The 22,710-nt window shown below is 38.8% G+C and overlaps 1 protein-coding gene across 1 annotated transcript in view; it reads left to right on the top strand.

Moving 5' to 3' along the window:
- The window catches only part of LOC118853722, a 140,468-nt gene extending 118,474 nt beyond the window's left edge, over positions 1-21,994 (top strand). The window contains exons 18-20 of the mRNA XM_036763906.1: positions 373-496; positions 17,995-18,085; positions 21,387-21,994. Of these exons, the coding sequence (XP_036619801.1) occupies positions 373-496; positions 17,995-18,085; positions 21,387-21,461 (290 nt within the window). The 3' untranslated portion in view covers positions 21,462-21,994. The remainder of the gene's footprint in view (positions 1-372; positions 497-17,994; positions 18,086-21,386) is intronic.
- Positions 21,995-22,710: the final 716 nt, after the last annotated feature.

Here is a 22,710-nt window from a genome sequence, read left to right as displayed (position 1 = left end):
TAATGTAGCAAAGATAGCTAAAACCCACCTTTCTACTATTCCTGAGGCTCTCCCACCCAGCTGCACAGGGTGTAATGTACTTCTTTTCAAAATTAAAGTTAAGTAAATTAATAGTTTTTAGAATTTTATAATTATCCCTTGGAATCAATGTAGAAATGTGAGAAGATACAAAACCAGTGTCAAGAATACTTATTGGACTATGAAAATACTCATTGGACTATTTGTCCTTGGTTGGCAATGTTCATTGACCTGTAAATATGGAAAATGCATGATTTATTCCTAAATAGATTTAATCCACATACTAATATCGTGTGAGGTATATGATTATTTGTGTATTGTCATCCTTCTGATGTAATGTTTTATGTGTTGCAGGCATTGTAGCACGGCACCCCCTCTATTATCCATACTTAAAGAAAATCCTAACTGCTCAGGCAATAGAAGACTACTTCCAACATCTTCTGCATAAAGAACAGGCGGAGGAGACTTTAGTCACAAGGTATGTGCTATATTCATATGTTTTGCATTTATGCTTTTAGGTTACAAAGTTGTTTTTCTTTTTTTGGTCTGGATTGATGATTTCTTCAGTCAGTTAACAAGCATTTATTAAGTGTCTTCTCTGTGCTGGGCCCTGTACCTGGAATGTTCAGGATACAGCCTTAGTATAGGAAACTCTAGAGAGGCATGCAAATAAGGAGGGCAGTGTAGGTATCACCATGTGAAATTTATTAGATCTGATACTGAAACTAAACTGTATATGGTAGAGACTCAACATTTCATGCATTTAATTCTCTTTTTTCATGTTCTTCTTTGTAAATAGTAATGCTTGTGTTTGTTGATATTTATCAAGTTCATAATTCTTTAAAATTAGATTTTTAAAAATCAGTGCAGGGAAATCTGTCTTCTGACACAGATCAGCAACTGTGCTATAGTTTATGTTCTAGAGAGTTGCCTGGGACACAGACAAGCTGAGTGATTCGCCCAAGGTCACACAGGTAGGAGACCTGAACCTAGGTCTTTCTGACACCAAGGCTTGCCCTCTATCTGCCACGGAAAGCCACCTCTTTCTACAATAGCTGCAGTTGTTTCAGTTTTGAAGAAGGTGTTTTGGAATCCTTGTACCTAACCACAGCTTAGAGAGTCAGTGTCAAATGAGGTACGGTCACACACCAAGTTGTGTTCCTCAGATTCCAGAGGTGGGAGAGGCTGATGTGGGCTAAGGATGAGGAAAACAAAATGGAGGGTGTACAATGATAGCTAGAATTTAGATAGTACTTTTCATGTGTTACCTTATCTGAACCTCGTGACAATCCTGGAAGGTAGGTGTCATTATGATACCTATTTTATAGACGAGGAAGCTGAGACTGAGAGAGGTTAGGTGACTTTCTTCTCGCTACCACCCAACTTCCCAGGGATATGACTTACAAAGAGTTGACAGAATAGCTTTTCAAGCTACCATAGGGTTAAAATGACATCAATTTGGCAAAGTAGAGATCAGTGTGCATACTTTAAACAAAGAGCGTTATGTTTGGAAGACTGTAGTCTCGGGTACTGTGCACATTTTATAAAACTTGGGAATTTTATAACTTTTAGAAAATATCACCCTACAGTGTATTTCAAGATCTTCACCAAGATGCCACTCTGATACTCCATCTTGGCTTAGAGGGGAATAGATATTCTAGAAATCTTTGTCAATAGAACGTGCACTGTGGCTGTTCTTACCAAACTGAGAAAGCTCTGGTGACCACGTGGTGCATCTGAGTCTAAATATAACTTCAGAGAGGCTCTTCACCAAGTTGGCCAGAAGATGACAAATGTTTTGGCCAAAGCTATTCCTAAAGATCCTTTGCTAAGTTAGAGGGTCCATGAGGCAGTGTGGTAAGAGCATGGGTTCTGGAGCTAAAGACCCCTCACTTTATTCAAACCTCACTTAGGACATTTCCTAACATGCAATAGACCCTTTCTGGGCCCATTTCCTTATCTGTAAAATAGCGGGCCTGGACTGGATGGTACTTGAGGTCCCTTTAATTCTGTGTCTATGATCTAATGGTGTGCATTATAGCAAAAATAGAACATATACTAATTAAATTATAGATCCTTCAAGTGTATTTCAAGATAGAGATTACCTATTTCTATTTCTCCAGTGATGATGTTTTTAATTAGTAAATAGGAAGATCTGCAAAATAAGAAAGACTATAAGTCAGAAACAGGACAGATCTGAGGGGTTAGAATACTTTTGTAACTTAAATCTTTGTTTCTGTAAATCTCTAGAATTTTCCTTTTGGGTAAAATCCATTTTCCTTAAAATAATGTAATCTTTTCTCATCAAATGAATATGTTCAACTGTGTATTCACAAGTGCTGCCAATAGGTACAATATGTATTACTGACCCACTGACCCATGGGCTGTATATATGATGTTGTTGGTTAAAGTCTGTGCTGTCCCACATGTATAAAACACATAAAGCATATGCTTTTTGTATGTGTATATATGCAATACACATACGTACATACATATATACATATACATGCATATATACGTGTGTATACATATGAACATGCACCCATACACACTCACACACACACATATAGAGAGAGACAGAGACATAGACATAGAGAAAGACATAGACATAGACGTAGACATACATATCTATATATCTCTCCAGTAAAAAGACAGAGCTGTCTAGCCTTGGGAAAGCCTAAGAAATCAAACCTGTGACACTGGCTTCATTAAGTTGATTGGCTGCAGTAGCATGCATATGTTAGAAGAGTTTTTTTTTTAAACATTTAAACTTCTTTTGTGATACTACAATTACACTCACTTGAAGAGAGGACGTTCACTCTAAGACAAAGGAGAGAAAAACTTGTACTGGAAGCAGTATTTTAAACAACTGAATATTGAACTAGAACAGAAATATCTAATCTGAGCCACTAGGATGCCACGTGACCACCAAAATGTTATCAATAGTATCATACTTCAACCCATCTTCTATTTGAAGGTCATAATTATTACTTAGGGTGTTGCCTCTATAGGATGGAAATAATATCATTCCTTCTCTAACCCTTAACTCCTTTCTGGAAGTGTTTGTTGAATTATCTTCAGGAGGATTAACCTGATGTTGTAGAAATATCTATGTATATGTGTATACGTATATGTATATACATGTGTATATGTATGTATATATGTATACACACACACACACACACACACACACACACACACACACACGTATACAGTGTGCCCATAAGGTCTGTGTGCAATTTAAAATAGATGTAACTTTAAATCGTACATAGACTTTATGGACACTGTGTGTGTGTGTGTGTGTGTGTGTGTGTGTGTGTGTGTGTGTGTGGTATTCAAATTCTTAAAAACAAATAGAAAAAGCAAAGTCCTCTGGTTTATACCTAGTTTGACTGACTTACTTGGTTTCAACATGAGTGTATTTTTAAATTTTAAAGGTTGATTTCTCTCTCAATTTTCCAATAAAATTTACTGTAATAAAATAAAGTATTCTGCAATTTCAATAAAAAATAATTTTTAAATGACCCCATTAGGGTTTTCTTGGCAAAGATACTGGAGTGTTTTTTTTTTTCCTTTCCTTCTTTAGCTCATTTTACAGTTAAGGGAACTGAGGCAAACAAGGCTAAGTGACTTGCCCAGGGTCACACAGTTAGTAAGTGTCTGAGGTCATACTTGAACTCACAAAGGTGAGTTTCCCTGACTCCAGGCCCAGCACCTTTTGACTTTCAGAAGTAGGAACCAGAAAGCAGTGGAAGTCATATGAACTCTTGGACAAGTTCTCTGAAGCCCTGCACCCCTCAAAGATGTACTCCATCAAGTCTGAGAGAAGTCATCCAGGCACTGTTGGTGAAGATGATAATTGCTGATCTTTGTAGAACAGTGTACAAAGTGCTGTTATGCACATCTGATCCCCATGACAACCTTGTGAAGCAGGCACTATAGGTATTATTGGAGGGACTTGACTAATGTGAGATGAATTGCTCCTGCAGATATCCTGCAGATAAGGGTCATGGGAGGGATTCAACCTCAGGTCTCTTCTGACTCAGCCCAACAGTTTATCAGCTCCCATACCTTATCAGCTCACCAACATGCAGCTACAGCTTTAAGTCTGCACACGACACAACTTCTCCTGACAGCTAGCCCAAGGCTCTTACAAAGATTGGCTCTCATCTGAATTTATGGTGTCACCAGCATGTCAGCAATATGTAACTTTGAACTCCTTCATTTATAGATACTCATCCTCTAGTAGGAGGCAATAGATGCCAATTTGTCCTTGGAGCCAGGAAGACCCAAATTTAAGCCCTGCCTTTGACACAATCCATGTGAGTCTGGGCAAACCACTTAATCTCTTGCCATGCCGGGCAATCCTGTAAGAACCTGAGTTTCAAAGAAGGTGCTAGATTTGAATTGGCAGAAGGAGCTTCCTCATCCAAGAATTCCCCACAGCAGTGAAATTACAGGTCTAGCCTCTTCCCTATCATCAAGCAAGGACTTTAACATGTATGTTTTGCTTATTTATTTATTCAGTTATTCATTCATTCATTCATTTATCTATCTATCTGTTGTTTGTTTGTTTGTTTTTGGGCTTGTTATTTTATCAATGTACGAGACTCCTAGTGAGGAAATGTCCTCTTCTAATGAAAAAAGCAATTGTTCTACAATTTATAGTCTTAGAAAATTGTCTGGAGAAATGCACATTTAAGTGACTTCCTAAGGATCACAGTCAGTAGGTATTAGAAGCAGGACTTGGAAATGAAATTCAACTGATTCAGAGACGAGCCTTCTACCCACAACCGCTCTCAGTATGGACACCAAAGGTGAATGAGGGGCAGCCCTGCGAAGGGCCCAGCAAGCCTTCACACCAGAGTCGCTGGTCTTCCCCAAGCAGTCCATACACCCCAACTCTCACCTGTGGCTCCAAGCAGCTGTAGCGTGCGCAGTGGCACACCCTGATAAACTGTCTCGGTAGATAGCCTAAACCAGGCTGAGCGGCACCAACGGGCCTCAATGTCATAGATGAGTTAGGAGGATGTCTACTTCAAGCACGTGAAGCCTTCCTCCGGTGGAACGGGCAGATGAGAACAATTTGTTCCAACTGCCATTGGCGGCTGAAGCAGGCCCTATGGAGTGCTTAGAGCTTGATCAGACATTGAGGAAACCAAGGTAATCTGCGGCATCCTGGTCCATTGCCAGTTGTCCTGATTTTTGTCTTACCACTGGACTTCAATGACTCTGGAAAAGAGAGTAAGGCTGATGACTTTGTACAGCTCTGCCTCACTTAAATCCAATTCATGCACTAGTAAAGACAACACCCTATGATGTTCTTGGTTCTCTGAAAATGAAGGACAAACAACAACAGCTCTCAGTACATTTTATAGATGGACTAAATTGTGAAATTAAGGAAGCAAGACATATTAAATGAAATCATCTCCTGTAGTGGTTTCTTATTACCTATGGCAACTTTTCAAGTTGCAGGACATCTTTTTTAACATCCAAAATGTCATAAGCCACCCTTCATCCCTCCTTTCTCAATTTGTTGACTGAGCTAAGTAGGTGGTTTAATGGAGTAATCACTAGATCTAAAGTCTGAAAGTCTTGAGTTCAAATCTCGCTTCAGAACTTACTAGTTATCTTGCTCTGGGCAAAGCAGAAACTCTCTTGGATTCAATTTCATCATCTGTAAATTGGAGATCATAATCTCATCTATCTAACGATCCCTGTGAGGATCAAATAAGGTAACATATGTAAAGCATTTTGCGAACCTTAAAGTGCTATGCAGTTTCTATCTCTTAATATTGTTTGGACAAAAACGTGATGACAAAAAGTTTCTCTGAATTCAGTAACATAGTCTTAAGTGAATTTATATTTCATCAATCACAACAGCATCTATATTCATTTGAAAAATAGTGCTACATATGTGGGAGACATTCAGTATACAAAATGGCAATGTCTGGTGCCAATTGATTGAGAGAATGTTTATTAAGGACCTGTTAGGTCCAAGGTCTAGAGCCAGAAGGGAACTTAAAGCCCATCTGGTCCAGTCTCCCTTATTTTACAGATGAGAAAGCTGAGACTTCATGAGGTCACAGGAATTGCTCAGACCACAGAGGTGGCAAAGCCAGGATTCAAACCCAGGTCCTCGGGCACCAAACCATTCACCTCATTCCACTGTGTCACTCTGCATTTCTTCCACAGCTACAAAACACTGTGCTAGGCTCTAAGGATATACAAAGGCAAAAACAAAACAACTCTAGCCCTCAAAGAACATGTATTCTACCAGAGTTAACAACATATATACGAATATGAAAATACAAAATATATACCACATGATTTCAAGAGCCCTGATAACTGGGAAATCAAAAGAGGCCTCATATATCTCCCAGCACAGTGCCTGGAACATGCTAGGTACTTCACGGAAGCTCACTGAATTGAATTGAATCAAATAGAATTGAATTAAATTGAATTACCCCCTTTTGCACTATACTACATCTCAACTACTTGCTGCTGCCTCTTCTGATTCTTCCCTTTCTCACTCCACTCACTCCTCCAGAATGTCTCCCATGCCTAGAATGCATTTACCTTGTGTGTTGAAATCCTTCAAGGTTCAGGTGTCACCTCCTTCTCCAAGTTCTCCCCTGATGCTCCCAAATGAAAGTATTCTCTCCCCACCTCGAAAATGATTTAGAATACTTTACCAGGATCTCTTCTTTTCCCTCTTCTTCCTCCACTTTGTGTGATGCTTATTGGTGTATATGTCACAGCTGCCCTCACAACTATAAGCTCCTTGAGCTCAAGGGCTGTCTTTGTTCACATCTGTATCCCTGGTCCTCGGCACAAAGACTTGGATATCATTGGCGCTTCACAAATGTTAGTTGAAAGGAATTTTTGCTGTTCTGACAAAACAGGGAGAAAAACAGGGCCTTCTTCCTTTTGGGCCATCTGGCTATTTCTTATCTCTATGAAAGGAATCAAGCATGTTTCAGGTGCCTTTCAACAAAACCCATATGGTGCTGATCACTGTCCGCATTCACTAGTGAGAGAGCTTCTTTTTATATATGCATATGTTCAGCCTGAAACATGTTATTCCTCTGGCCAGATACCAGACAAATACCATTTCTTTCCTTTCCCCTCCCTATATTTTCATTTAACATTTTCTTCTGTAGTCACATATGATATCATCCTCTGCTTCGTCCTAAACTAGAGGACTCACTTTTCCTGATAAATTCGTTAAACATTATGGCTTAAGTATTTAGCCAAGTAACAAGCATTTAGCCAAAGCTAAAAGGAAGTTCTCTTGAAATCTTATGCCTAATGAATACTGAAGCCAAGCCTAACATATTAAAGGAAGTAATTAAGAAGGCACCTCATTGTTTCTAGCAATGTGAGGTCAAGAAGAACAGTGAATTTTTTTATGAACTGTCAAATTTAAGGTCGTTTTACTGTGTGTTTTGAAATAAAAATCTAAGAGAATTAGAAGGCTGCACAGCACCTTCTCTGAACTTTTTTTTATATTGTAATTACAATTTTTCATGGAAGTTCAAGATGACTTTTATCAAAATGACCAACAAAAGTGCTCACCTGTTCTGCCAATGGTTGAGAAACTCTTTTGCTCATCTCCTGGGAGATGAAGGGTTGAGGGGCGTCTGAAGTCTCTGCGGCTTCCTGAAGTCCACAGGAAAGGAATTTTGCTGGGGAATGAGCTTCTGAAGTCAATGGAGGGAAAGGGTCTACAGTGAGGTTTAGGCCCCAAAGACCAGAAGGTCTATTTGTGCTAAATGGTTAGAACAGCATGTAGCTGGGAAGTCACTTTGACAGTCAGCCATATTTGTTGGGTTTCGATCATAGGCAGTCACCAAACCAAAATAGCATTCATCATCATTTTATACAATCATATACAAATGAATTAATGGTCTCTTAGCAAAATACAATACAAATGTTTTATAATTTTCAGAGAAGTTGGTTCCTTAACTTCCTCTGATAATACTCCCCCTGCTAATAATGTCCCCTAAGCAAGAATTCTTAACCTGGGTCATGAACTTGTATTAAAAAGCTTTAATGTAATTGGTCGCTATCTATTTTATGCATTTAAAACTATTATTCTGAAAAGGGCCTCTAGGTTTCACCAGATTGGCAAAAAGATCCATGACACAAAAATTGTTAAGACCCCTCTGCTGTAGTGTCTCAAGTTTTGTGGTTGGAAAATTCTTTTTAAATTTTAAAAAATTTCAAGCCTGCTCTTCTTTGTTGTCCTTTCATTGAAAATAAATAGCTGCCTACTCCAACCATAAGAATGAGGCCCTTCAGACTTCTTTTGATAATATCCATTTTCTCTATTTTTAATCATTTTTATTATTCTGGAACCTCTCCAACTGTTTCATTCATTACACTTGTATCCCCAGTGCCTAGAACTATACTTGGCACCTAGTAGGTTCTTAATAAATATGTGTTGATTGATTCTTTACAAGTTGTGGATCTAAAACTTAAACCTGATCACCAGGAAAGAAGTCAGAGAGAAAGGAGAAGTGAAGGCGTAAAAGGGGAAAAAAAAGAAGAAAGAAATTAGAGTGGCAGGGGAAATTTTTACTATGCAATGAAGCTTAGTGTCTTATTATCTTGTATTATATTTTTTTTAACATGATGCTATATTATTCCACAATTATATTATTATTGTGTCCTCAAGGACACAAACTATTTTATCCCCTTTTGTGTCCTTAGTGCATTTTCCCTTTAATTGATTAATTAGTCATTTTATCCAGTATTTGTTTGCTTTTTAGCATTCATTTTTTAAACATTTTGAGTTCCAAATTTTCTCCCTCTCTGCAGTTCCCCTCCAACCCATTGACAAGGCAAATAATATGATACCTGTTATACATTTGAGATTACACAAAACATATTTCCATATTATCCATTCAGCAAATATATATGAAGTGCCAAGGGCCAGACTGGGGTTAATATAAATAAAAGCAAAAATAGCCCCTACTTTCAATGAACTTACAATCTAATGGCTGTATGTACAGTAGGCAGATGGTAAATATTTGTTTATATTAATGAGAATAAGTGAAAATAGTGCTAGAAAGAGAGAGAGAAAAGAAAGAAGAGAAAGAAAATAGGACAGTGGCTAGTTATGGAGCCTTGCAGCTACAATATTAGATTTGGGCTTAAGAGATTTATTTGATTGTTTCAAATATAAACTAATATATTGGAGAATATAAACTAATATATTGGAGAATATCTTATCAAAAGCAGCAACTGAGAGAGTTCATTAATACTTTGAATGAATGAATGCCCTGACCAGAGAGTTCCCTTCTGTTTTTGGTGGATGGGAAATTTCTTGACCCTTTTATTTTGACATTTAGCCTTTGTCTCGACTAGGATATGTGGGATGAGCTTCCATCCCCACTCCCAACCCCACAATTAGCATTGATTTACCTAAAGCTATTTGAACTGGATATCAGGATCACAGATTTGGATTCAGAGGTCATCTATCCTAAAACTTTCTCCTTCTCTCATTTCACAAGTGAGTAACCAAGACCTAGACAGCAAATTGACTCCTCTAAGGTCACACTACTAAACATCAGAGCAAGGATTTGATTTTAGATTTTCTGGTTTCAAATATAGTGCTTTTTCTATGCCATCATGCTTTGTTACTGTTTCTTGGCAAAAAAAAAAAAAAGAACAAAAACAAAAAACAAAACCAAAACTGAATTAAGCAAAGTTTTATTAACTTGCCACCCTGACTCCCCCCACACCCGAAAAAAATATCTCTGAGTCTATGACAATGACTTGTATACAAGTAGATGCTAGCTACAATTCAGTCTGAATCAAAGACAGAATTTTAAAATGGGAAGTATCTTTAGAGGTAATCTTATCTTGCCATTCATTTTGCAGAGGAGGAATATTTCCCTGGAAATGAATTCCATGACATTTGAACAATCTCAGCATATGCATAGACATATAGCAACAAATTGGAGTCCCTGGGCCCTTGCCTGTGAATTCTTCCAAGATTCCAGTGAATATGTTAAAATTTAGGATTTGTATTTGGCGACTTTATAACTTGGTGTTGCAGTGGTTCAAAAAAGACTGGTTTTCAGAGCCTAGGCTATCTTTCCATAGGTCTTCACTGTGGGAGACAACTCTGTCTCTCCTGCCTGGTGGCTCTACCCTGTCTCATTTGTAGTCAGCCCTCCCCCTCCACTCTCACCATTTGGAATCTTTCAGGTAAATTATCATCTCAATAACTGTGACTTTCCTGCCTGTGACATTAAACAAGGAAAATGAGTCAGACGTCTTACTAGTGACCTTACTTCTCCCTACAAAATTCCTGGCCTCAGTCCAGAGTAGTTTTGTTGTGTGGAATGACCTAAGTGTACCTGCAGAGAACTAAGGCGGTGTAACCTGGGTGCTAGGTCAGGAGGACTGCTTCTTACAATACCATTGATTCCCTTCCTCATGCTATTATAACCTGAAGATCATGATATTTGAGGTTTGGAAGGGACCTCAGGGACCACTTTGTCCAACCCAGGCAGGAAAAATATCCTTGCTTTATATAGCGCCAAACTTATTGTCCAGCCTCTGCTTGAAAGGAGGGGAAATCCACCACCTCTAGAGCAAGCTATTCCACTTTTGGACAGCTCCCAGCGTTGGGAAATTTTCCTGTCCTCAAGCCTGAAATTGGCCACTGTGCAGCTCTCACCCACACATTCTTGTTCTGCCCTATGGGTCCAAACAAAATAGGAGCAAGGCTAATCGTTCCTCCAAATGATGACCTTTCAAATACCTGAACACGACTAGCGTGTCTCCCAGGAGTTCTTTTCTCTGAGTTAAACATGTCCGGTTCATTCACTTTATCCTCCTATGACACAGTCTCAAGGCTGGTCACCATCCTGGTCCTATGGACACTCTTTAGTTTGTCTCTGCTGTGGCATCCAGAACTGAACATGATAGTCAAGAGGAGGCCTGGTGGAGTAGAGTACGGTGGAACTATCACCTCCATGTTCTTGGAAGCTCTGTTCTTCATAATGTAGCCCAAGTTTAACATTGGCTTTCGTGGCTGCCACATCACACTACAGACTTACACCGAGCTCCCAGTCCACTAAAACCCCCAGATCTTTTTTCAGGAAAAACAAAACACTGCTATCTGAGATGATATCGCCAGAGTCTTAGACTCCCCTCTGTTGACCAAATTACAGATATATCCTGCCCCCTGCGGAGTTTCCCTAGTCTCTTTGTCTCTCCACTGACTGTTTTGGATGTATCCTTGCCCCATCTTTTTTTTCTTTGTTCCCACTCACCCCACCTCAACCTCCATGTCCTTGAATGCCATGTTAGATTTTTGGCCTCCCTTGTGTGGGTTAAAACTTTCCGCCAAAAGGCCTCACACTTTTAGCATCATTGGCTAAGCCACCTCTCCTGTAGAAAGCCTTCATGCTCCAAAACAAAAACCACCACCACAACAAAAACAAACACACACACAAACAAAATCCAGCCAGGTACAGTGGACTGGAGCATCTCTTAAGCCTGGTTTATTGCTAACATGGACTAAAGTCACTGGGCCCCTGCCCATAGGTTCTTTCAAGGTTCAGGTGAATGTGTTTATCATTTTAAAAATGTTAATTTTAAGATCAACATCTGACTGCTTCATAGTTTTAAGCCATTTGCTGTAAGTGTATTGTTGTTGGTCTTTGTATAATTTGACTTCATCTTACTACACATACAATGTTAATGATATATTTTGAAAGGCTAATGCTGACTTGTAATGGCAGATTATGTAAATAGCTACTTAGACTACTAGTCACAGCAAGGAACACATTTCAATCTGTCCATAATTATGTCAAAACAAAATTTAATTACCTTGTAGAGGTCATAAAACTGAGTCTTAGCAAGCCCTTCTCTTCAATTGACCTCCTCTAGTACTCTATCCCAATCATGTGGTGCTTATCTAATATTGTGGTTACTCATATACTAGCATTATCTAGCTTATTAGAATGTAAGTTCTTTGCACATAGTAGATGTTTAATGAATTGATGGATCTCTGCTAAGGCAACAGAATTTGTGAAAGGAATCATCCCTATCATTAGCCTTATCTTTTCCATAGTATTATCATAGGTACCACTTTCAATGACAATTTTTTCAATCTGTTTGCCTTACTATCACACGTTGTTCTTGTCCCCTTCTTGCCTGGGTCACTGCCATAGCCTCTTCACTGTGCACCCTTCCTCCAATCCTGTCCCTCTCTAAAATATCTACCACTCACCCAGCTCCCAAATGAAAATTCCTAAAGGACAAGTCTGACCACATCGGTCTCTTACTCAAGAAGCTTCACTGACTCCTTACTTTCCCTAATGTACAGTGCAAATGCATTTATTTAGCATTGAAAGCCCATCATGACCCCTTGATCACTCTACGGTTAGGCTAAATTGGTCTCCCTGTACGTGAAATTTATGCCTTTGCAGAACCTTTCTCTCATACTTGGAATGTACTCCCACCTCACTGCCACCTCTGGCTCACTCCATTCAGGGCTCAGCTCAAGAAGCCTTTTATGATTACTCTAATTTGGACTTTCCTCTCCACTTCTCTCTCTCTCTCTCTCTCTCTCTCTCTCTCTCTCTCTCTCTCTCTCTCTTTCTCTTTCAAGAAAGAGGTTTCTATATCTTAATATAGGTATGTATATATATATATATGTATGCATAGTACAGAGTGAGAGAGGGAGAGCACTAATAAATTTTCATTGTGTTTACAACTCAAAAACTGGCAAATGCTGCTGTTTGTCCTTCATTCTTTTTTTTTATTGGTTTTTTTTTTTTTGGCAGGGCAATTGGGGTTAAGTGACTTGCCCAAGGTCACATAGCTAGTACATGTATCAAGTGTCTGAGGCCGGATTTGAACTCAGGTCCTCCTGACTCCAGGGCCGGTGCTCTACTCACTGTGCCACCTAGCTGCCCGTTTGTCCTTCATTCTTGAAGAGGACAAGTGACATCAGGAGGGTCATGTCTTGGCTTGCAAGTGATTTGGATTTAAGTGAGGCAGAGCGGTGCCAAGTCATCAGCCTCACTATCTCCTCCAGAGCCATGAGAAGCCAATGGCAAGACATAGGTCAGAACAACTGGTGATGGTCCTGGATGAGGTGGGAGATCTTGGCCTTTTAAGGTCTTTCCCAGGTCGCAGTTTGTCTGAGGCAACATCCATTCATTTGTTAAAGGCTAGGTAAGAATTTAGGCAAAAGATAGTCTAATTTGCTACAAATTAGGGGGTACCTTGGTAGTATAGTGGTTGGAGTGCTGGGCTTGGAGTCAGGAAGACTCACACTTACTGGCTGTCTGACCTTGGGCAAGTTGCTTAACCCTGTTTGCCTCGGTTTCCTCATCTGTAAAATGAAGTCGAGAAGAGTCAGACATGCCTGAAAAATGATTGAACAGCAACAACAACAAATTAAGGGCTCGACATTGTTTTGTTCAATGTTTACTTGATAAAGTGATGGAGAAAATGTATACAGATTACACTGAAAAGTGTGTCATGCATACATTTTCTTTTAGAGAGCTGGTTGTTCAATATTTGCCAGTACACCCCTGTGTGTGTATACATATTTATTTCTATTCACGTATTTTATACATTTACTTTATATACTTTGTATTTATTTTGTATTTACTTATATATAAGTAGAATGTAAGCTTCTTCAAGATAGAGATTGTTTCAGTTCATTATCCTTAGAACCTAGTACAAAGTCTGACACTTAATAAGGATTTAATAAATGCTTTAAAAAATTATCTAAATTAAATTGAAAGTCATGGAAACTCCTCCATGACAATTAAAAAAGTTTGAGAGACATGGTTTCTGTATATATATTTATTTTATATATATATATTAATATATAAATTTAATCATTTTATTAATAAGTCCAGCACATTATTAATAAAAGGATGGTCATTTGGCTGTCTCTCTTAGACAAACTGTGGTCTCACAGTTTTTATGCCTGTTGAGGAGCAGGTGCTCCCCAGGGGTGTCTAATCAACTCTGATAGGCTAACTCAATGGGAAGTAGGTTATTGTGTGGAGCAGTGACTTAGGTTACCCAACTCTTGGTCAAAGAGTTATCAATTTCCATATCATTTATCTTGATAATAGGGAGAATCAACATTTTCCCAGTCAGAACAAACACAATGAGCAGGAATACACCCATTAGCCCAAACTTAAAATTTCTTTTATTGTCTCATTAGATCTTGGCCAGGCTAAATCTCTAAAAAAAGGTTTCCCACGCTGGTTGGTTTCTGGATAAGGAAGTAGAAAAGGGGGGAAACCTTAGTCCTAATACAATAATTAGTTATTAAAGAGAGAAATATTCATTTCTCACACCTCATTATATGTAGCAGAAAAATCTAGTCAAAGTATCATTACCAGTATTTCCCAACTCACTGAAAGGAAGAGTAACATAGAGTATATCCTCTTGTTGATCCCTGCTTTGAAATAAATTTAGAAAATCTCTAATTTTTTAAAGTATATGAGAAACATAGAATCTGCTTAGGCATACATGAACTGGATAGCTCAGATTTTATAGCTGCTTAAATATGAACAGGAAAACATCAGAGAGAAAAGTCTCTCTTGGCACTGTCCACATTTCTAGCGAGGTACTTTGGGTTTCAAAATGATCAAACAAAAATTAAGGTAAGACCCTAGTTCTGGGTCCTAAATCAAAAGCTGTAAATGGCAAACTCAGTTTTTGTTCATCTTAATTCTAGGACAAACACTAATTATTGAATTCAAAAGTGGTTGTAAAATAAGAGGTGAATATCTCTGCTATGAGGGTGACATGGGATCTTTCATTCATTCAATAAGCATCCATTAAGTGCCAATTAATTTGTACAAAGCATTGTAGCAGATATTGAAGTAACAAAGATATTTACAACACAGACATTGCTTTTCAAGAACCTTAACATCTAATGGGGGAAAGACACAAATAATTATGATGCAAGAAAGAGGAAAGGGTAAAAGAGAAGTCCAGGCAAAGAGTGATGAAAACTGTCAGGAGGGGAAGATCATTTTTACCCAAAAGAGGGAAGTTGAAGGTAAGACTTCGTGGAATAGGTGACACCTAAGTTGGGCCTTGAAGGGATGGATTTCAGCCGATGGAGAATGGGGTAGGTGAGACCTATCCAGCACAATAAGAAAAGCATAAGGAAAGGAACAGAGATGGAAGATGATGGGATGAAAAGAATACATTGAAAGTAATCCTTTTTGGTTTAAAACAAAAGACTATGAAGGGGAGAATTGTGAAATAAGCTTGCAGAGGTAGAATGGAGCAATGCACAGGGTCTTGAATGCCCAGATGAAAAGGTTATTTTTAAGCAATAGGGAGCCACTGAAAACTTTTGAATAGAATGATATGGTCATAGCAGTGCATTAGGGAGATTGTCAATGCTGTGAAGGATGGATTCAGAAAACAGAGAGACCACAGGCTATTGTAGTACCATAGGTGAAAAGATAAAATGGCCTCATTTGCAGAAGTTGAGGATAACAGAATGAGAGATGAAGAGATAGAATCAAGTGGACTTGGCAAGCGATTAGATTTATAATGGTAGGGAGGGGGATGACTTTAAAATCATGAGTCTGGATGACCGGGGAAGATGGCATTGCCATTAATAGAAATAGAGAAGTTACAGGGAGAGGCAGGTTTTGGGGGAAGATGATGAATACAGTTTTAAACATGTTGAGCCTGCTGTGGCAGTGAGCCATCCACATGGAGATATCCGGAAGGCAGCTGGAAATTTGGGAAAGGAACTCTAGGCAGAGATTGGACTTGGAAATTGAGATTTGGGAGTCATCTGCATAATGGTATTCACTAGAACCATGGAAGTAAATTTGATCACCAAGGAAAAGAGCATTCATAGAAAGGAGACTATGATCAAAGACAGAATCTTGGGAGACGGTTATGCTTGTGGTGACTCATCATCTATTTATTTATGAGAAATAGATTTTTTTGATGTATAATTCTAGCCACCAGGTTGAGTCTTGCTAAGTATTTGGTAAGTGCTAAACTTCTTCTGCTTGCAATGATGTGCTGCATAGTTCCTACTGTTGCTTTCTATAATCTGCTTTGATCAATGTGATGATGATCATAAGGATATTTAACTTGGTGGGTCTATGCTGACTTATACAGGTTTAAGATAGTAATTCCACTTATAATATTTAATGCTATTTTCAAAATGGAATTAGTTTATATATTTATTAGCGTCTATTACCTTTGAACCATAAATAAGTAGGGTCTCCCAGAGTATACATTTCCTATATACTTAATCTATTTTGTATTATACTTATTTGTATTTGTTTTTTTCCTCACTATGTTCTAAGAAGTTTGAGGGCATTAATTGGTTTTATTTTGTTTTTTTTAAGGACTGGGTCTTCATATCTTGCCCAGGGTGGAGGCATAGGGGATACTCACTGGTCTGGTCCCACTCTGATAAGTATGGGAGTTTTGACCTGCACTGTCTCCTACCTGAGCTGAGTCACTCCTCTTTAGGCACCTTGGTATCTCCTCTCCACCTTCCTCCCCACCCTAATTCCTTGGGCTTACCACATTAATACCAAACTTGACACCCAAATGACTTAGCCTAGTGCAGAGTTCAGAATGCCCCGATTCACAAATTTTACCAGCTTTTGTTTCCCTGGAAGCAAGGACTATCAGTATGTGTGACTATTCCTGAAATATTTCATTGTTGTAATCCCTGGCATTTAGTACATAGTAGCCAACTATTTCATTAAAATGACATATAAAAAGTCATCAAACGGTCAGATATCAGGCTACCTATTCCATCACTGAGTTCCTTCTATTCCTCTGTAAGTACCGCCGGGTTTTTTCTACCTGGTTCATCCTGGTGAAATTACTGGTATAGGAGAACTCCCTATGTGGAAACTCCCTTTACCAGTGCAGATTATCCCTAACCCTTAGTCTTAGAGAGTTGCTGAGGTTAAGTCCACAGTCACACAGGTATACGATACATATGGTAGGACTTAGACAAGCCATCCCTTTATCCCTGACTCCATTTTGCCTAAATCAAATGGCATTCCCACTTGATAATTCCCAGTTCTACCTCCACTTTTTTTCACCTACACCTTACACCTGAAATACCGTTCCTCTCCCTTTTTACCAACTGGTTTTTTCATTCCTAATTGAATGAGCTTCTGAAATCTAATGATTAATAGAGTGCACTGGAAAGTTTGGAGACACTGGCCCTTAGTTCGAATCCCCAGTCTCTTACTTGCTACCTGTATGATGTTGTGCGTGTCAGTTAACTTTTTTTGACTTCTTTTTCCTCATCTGTAAAATGAGAGGCTTGGATTAAGTAGCCATGAGTTGCAAAGGGGCTTGATACTAGGAAGAACTTTCTAAGAATTAGAGCTCTCCAAGAGCGGATTAGGCTGCTTTGAGAGGAAAGGATTCCTCCTCCTTGCAGCTCTTAAAGGAGATGCTGGCTGACCTTTGGTCGAGTATGTTACAGTGGGGATTCCTCTTCATGTCCCGGTTGGATTAGAGAGCCCCTGAAGTCAGTACTAGCTACAGATCCAGAGGCAGCCCAGTGGATAGAGCCCTGGACGTGGAGTCAGGAAGACCTGAGCTCAGGTGTGCCCTCAGACCCTTCCCAGCTGGCTGACCTTTGGCAAGTCACTTAACTTTTGCCTTCCTCAGTTCCCATGTCTGGAAAGTAGGGAATCTGCCTACCAGATTATTGCGAGGACAAAATAACATTTGTAAAGTGCTTCGCGAACCTTAAAGCTCTGTATGAATGCTAGCTATTAGGATGACTGCTGATCTTCAATAAACACTCCTTGATTGACTGACTATTGTTCTGCCCACCCACTGCATTCCTGGCTCATTTCCCCCTGAACCTTTTGTGTTCTGGCCAGCAGCAGGCTGACCCAGGGGTGTGTTAGCAGTACTGAAACAGACAACATGAATGATAATCAACTGTCTATGTTACCTTTGCAGATATGAGTTACCGGGAATATATGCATTAAACTTTGTTTTGAAAAACTCCCTTGGTGGTGGAGGCATTGCATCTTTGAGAAACGACCCACAAGTATGTATCCAGATTTTGAATATTTAGTTCTTTTTTAAATTTTATTTTTGTATCTTATTTTTCCCCGGTTACATATAAAAAACAATTTTTAATATTCGTTTTTAAAACTTTGAGTTCCAAATTCTCTCCCTTCCTCTTTTCTCGAGCCCTGCCCATTGAGAAGGGCAAGTGATTCAATACAAGGTATACATGTGTAGTCACACAAAAAGGAATATTTATTTCATAAGCATATCTGAGAGGATGTTGTGACCAGTCAGGTTACAGTTCCAGCCTGAAAGAAGTGTTCTGGGGACTCTCTGGCTTACTTTTGTGCTTAACGTTCATGACGATCCAGGATGACCAACTGGGAGAGGAAGAGAATTGAATTAATTTCCATTGCAACTACTTCTAGTAGCGAAGTTTACATGTGTTTGAATTGATTTAATTAATAATCATTATATGAATCAATAACGATTGATTAATAGACTTTGGAAGTTGTCACATAAAGAGGAAAACTAAAGCAAATACAGAGAACTAAGGGGAAAAATGATTGGTTGGAGGGTGAATAACTGTGAATGGTGTTGGCTCAGTGAAATCTTTATCTGAGAGAAACAGAGGTATGGCTTAGAATAATTAACATCTCCCAAAGTGCAAGCTGGGACCAGGCTGAGGGCAGAGTCCTGATAGGCCAGAGTGGAGGACAGCCTGAGACAGCCACATCAAGGACCAAAAATTGAAGAATGAAACCAAGCCCAGCACGTTCTTTGTAGCATTTGGAAGTTTCCCTTTTAAGTTGAATCTCGGGGATAATTCATAATAGTACATTTCTTTGTAGGCGTAAATAAATCATTAGATGTTTTATTTTTAAACAAACAGGTAAAAGTTTTATCTGGAAAATATCTGAGTTTTAGTGATACTGTCTGATCTTCTAGTCTGCACTCCTTTCTACAATGTTTTCTTCCAGGCATATGGTAATAGGAAAGAGTTTATTAATTAGTGCATGGTATCTGATCTTGCAAAATTAGACCAACTTGGACTATTCACTCTTGTCTTTTTAGTTCTTCACGTTAGAAGTGCTATGGAAAGATGGCTTCTTTAGGTATCTTTCAGCCCTCTGGGGCCTAATTGGCATAGGCCTTCCTCTGTCCTGGAGATTACTACCCTTAAAAATGTTGTGGGGGGGAAAAAAGACCATTTTTCAGGTTGGCAGATAGGATTGATTAACTGCTGTATTAGACAAACTGATCACCTTGCGAGACAGTTTCTATGATGCTGCTCAAAATGCCCCAGTACCTGAATTCTGTTATACATCTATAAAAAGGGGAACAAACATATCATGTGTGGGGCAGTCAGTATCCACCTGGCTGTTGGGACCCAGACTTTTCCTGAGTACCCAAACTGATCCATCTTGTCCCGAAGTAAAAGAAAAAAGCAATCTGTTTTAAGGATTACTTAAGGGTCTTGTAAGACTAGTTAGCATCTATGGTTGGGTAACACCTTCCTTGGCATAGAAAAAGTAGATTATATTATGGCTCCCTAATGGAAGACCATTTTAAAAATAGAAATACTTCAGCTAAACTGGCATCTTTGCAAGTCCTGGGCTAGTAAAAGGTGAAAGAGAATTAATTGGTGCCAGCATGTTAGCCAGCCGGTCAACAGGCTCAAGTCCTTACTAGCTGTGTCATGTGGGCACGTAACGTAACCTCGTTCAGTTTCAAATTCCTCATAATAATAAGAACAACTCTCCCTCAGGTTTGTGGTCAGGACCAAATATTACAAGTAAAGCACTTTGCACATCTTACTAGATAAATGTTATAAATCCTAGGCTGTTTAAAGGGTAGCGAGTTCTTCGTCAATGGTGGTTCGACTTCAGCAATTGATTAACAAACAACAACTTTAGGAAGCATCTAATATGTACTTAATAAGATAGTCACTGCCTTCAAGGAGCTTCTGTTCTTAAGCAGAGGATAAATGAACCACCTTTTGGGGTTGTTGTAGAGTGGATTTCCTGTTTGGGGAGAGACTGGACTTGATAACCTCTGAGGTCCTTCCAAACTATGAGTTTTTATGAGACTATCTTAGGTACTACATTCATCTAGGGGCAGCAACCAGAGGTTAAAAAAAAGTAGCATGAGCACAAGAATAAGCCCCCTTGGGATTTGCTTCAAATCTTGAACCTGTAACAGCAAACAACTTCCACATTTTCCCTTTATTTCCTCTCTTGAACCTGATTTCAAATCTAATCTCAGACACTAGCTGTGTGACCCTGGGCAAGTCATTGTCTGCCTCAGTTTCCCCATCTGTCAAATGGGGATAATAGCAGCACCTACCTGCCAGGGTTGTTGCGAGGATCAAATGAGATAATATGTGTAAAGGACTTTGGATCCCTATCCTATTCTATTGTTGTTCTATTTTTTCTTGGTAGATTTGGTACCATCTAAGTCTTAATATGTTAGGCACATGTAGAAATATCCTTATTTATGATATCATAACCTTAAGGTTAGAAGCACACAAATCTGTCTTCAGTATAACATAGCTGTAGATGTGTCTCTCATCAGTCTGTTGTAGGCGCTTAGGGCAGGGCCCTTGAGGCTAAGGTAATTTTAGAATGCAGTGGATTGGATGAAGGAGGGGGATGGGGAATTAGCACCATAGTAAACGCTGTTTAATTATTCTTTTCCGTCTAAGTTAATAAACAATGTGACATCTTTGATGAGATGAGAAGCTTTGGTAGTGATCAACAAAATAAGCATTTGATTTCAGTGACCCTAAGAGAAAGCTTCTTGACACTTAGAGCTCTTCCAAAGTTGAATGGGGCTGTTCTGAGAAGGAGTGAGTTCCCCATCAGTGGAGGTCTTCAAGAAGATACTGGATGGCTACTTGTTGGGGATGTCACAAAGGGAGTTCTTGAGGTCCCACTTGCAATAGACCTTATTTTCTCTCTGGATACTTTCCACTGGTCCCCCCAACCCCAACCTGTTTTATTTCCAACTCTTCCTCCTGCTTATGATTTCTCTCATTCATGGGTTGTCCTCTTATTGATACACTGAGGCCTTTTATTTCTTTTCCTGCACAAAATGTACCTATTTTAGACCGTATTCTTTTTGCAATTCTCCCACCTCTGGTTCTGTTGTTTCATTTGCTCTGTATTATTGGGTGCCGAATTGCATTTTGATAGTGTCACAGTATTGGATGAAATCTCATTCACTCAAGCCAGCTGAAATAGAAGTCACTTTTCCAAAACATCTACCTATGTGTCATTGAATAAAAGCAGTTGTTATGGAGTAGGCAATAAGCTTAATGATTTCTATTTATTCAACAGGGCAAAGCTCTTGGACAAATGCTATTGGACTTCCAGATTAAAAATGTTCCTGATTTAAAATCCCTAGTAGAATGACCAAAACAAGTGCATCCATTTTGGGAAACTTAATGTTTCCTAATAAAAACACAAAACTGAAACTAAAACAAAGGACCAAAGGCGTAAATATCATAAATAAACAGTAGCATGGTGAGTCAACAGCTACATCACCACCAAGAAGTCATCAGTGGGAGGGAGAGGGTAAGTGATCCTGAGAAAAAGACACCAAAGCGTCCACCTTCTATGCAATAACCACTAAGACTTAGCTTAGTCTATATTTATGTATGTCTTCTTAGAATTTAATGCAACTTTTCTTTATTTTCTATAAAATATACTTGTTAAATGATGGTAAAAACATGCTTTGTTTATGCACACACACACACTCAGGAGTACACTTTAATACCAAAATCTAGTCTGAGTTGGCTTTAGCGCTCATCTGTGAGCAATATTATCTTATTCTTTGTTATTGGCTCTTCAGATTTCTTGCTCCTTATAGTTCATTAAAGTCCTTGGGGTAGCTAGGTGGTGCAGTGAGTAGAGCACCAGCCCTGGAGTCAGGAGGACCTGAGTTCAAATATGGCCTCAGACACTTGACACACTTACTAGCTGTGTGACCTTGGGCAAGTCACTTAACCCCAATTGCCCTTCCTTCCCCCTTCCAAAAAAATAAAAGTCCTCATGCGGTGAGGGTATGGAGTATAAATTTGGGATCAAAAGTAACCCTCAATTACTTATTATGTAGAATGAGTGCTATTTGAAAACATTAGTGTGTTTTTTTCTGGCAGTTGTTTTGAAAAAAATATATATATATATATAAAATATCTTAATATTCAACATCTTATCTCGGAAGTCAGAAGGTATGAAATTTAAAAGTACACTCAGTTAATATGTCAATATAAAATAAAGGTTTGCCATTAAACTGCCTTGGTCCACAGGATTGCCCTACTCTATACCCCCAAAGACTTTTTTTAAACCAATAATTTAGTTACTTTGAAGAAGGCATTGTGGTATAACGGAAAGAAAACTTTATTTAAATTTAGAGGTTAGAGTTTAGATCATCGACAAACATTTATTAAGCACTTTACTATGTGCCAGGTACTATGCTAAGCATTAGACATAGGTTCAAATCTTGATTCTTCTATGAATTATCCACATGACCTTAAGCAAATTACTTAACCTTCTTGGGCCTCAGTTTCCTCATTGCTAAAACGAGTGGTTTGTACCAGATGGTCTTGACATCTCTTCTAGCTCTAAATCTTGTGAATGTATCTAAAAGGATGCTATTTCT

Source organism: Trichosurus vulpecula, chromosome 6, assembly GCF_011100635.1.
Source record: "Trichosurus vulpecula isolate mTriVul1 chromosome 6, mTriVul1.pri, whole genome shotgun sequence".
NCBI classification, from domain to species: domain Eukaryota; kingdom Metazoa; phylum Chordata; class Mammalia; order Diprotodontia; family Phalangeridae; genus Trichosurus; species Trichosurus vulpecula.
Note: the sequence above shows the minus strand (reverse complement) of the source record. Positions and strands in the feature narration are given on the sequence as shown.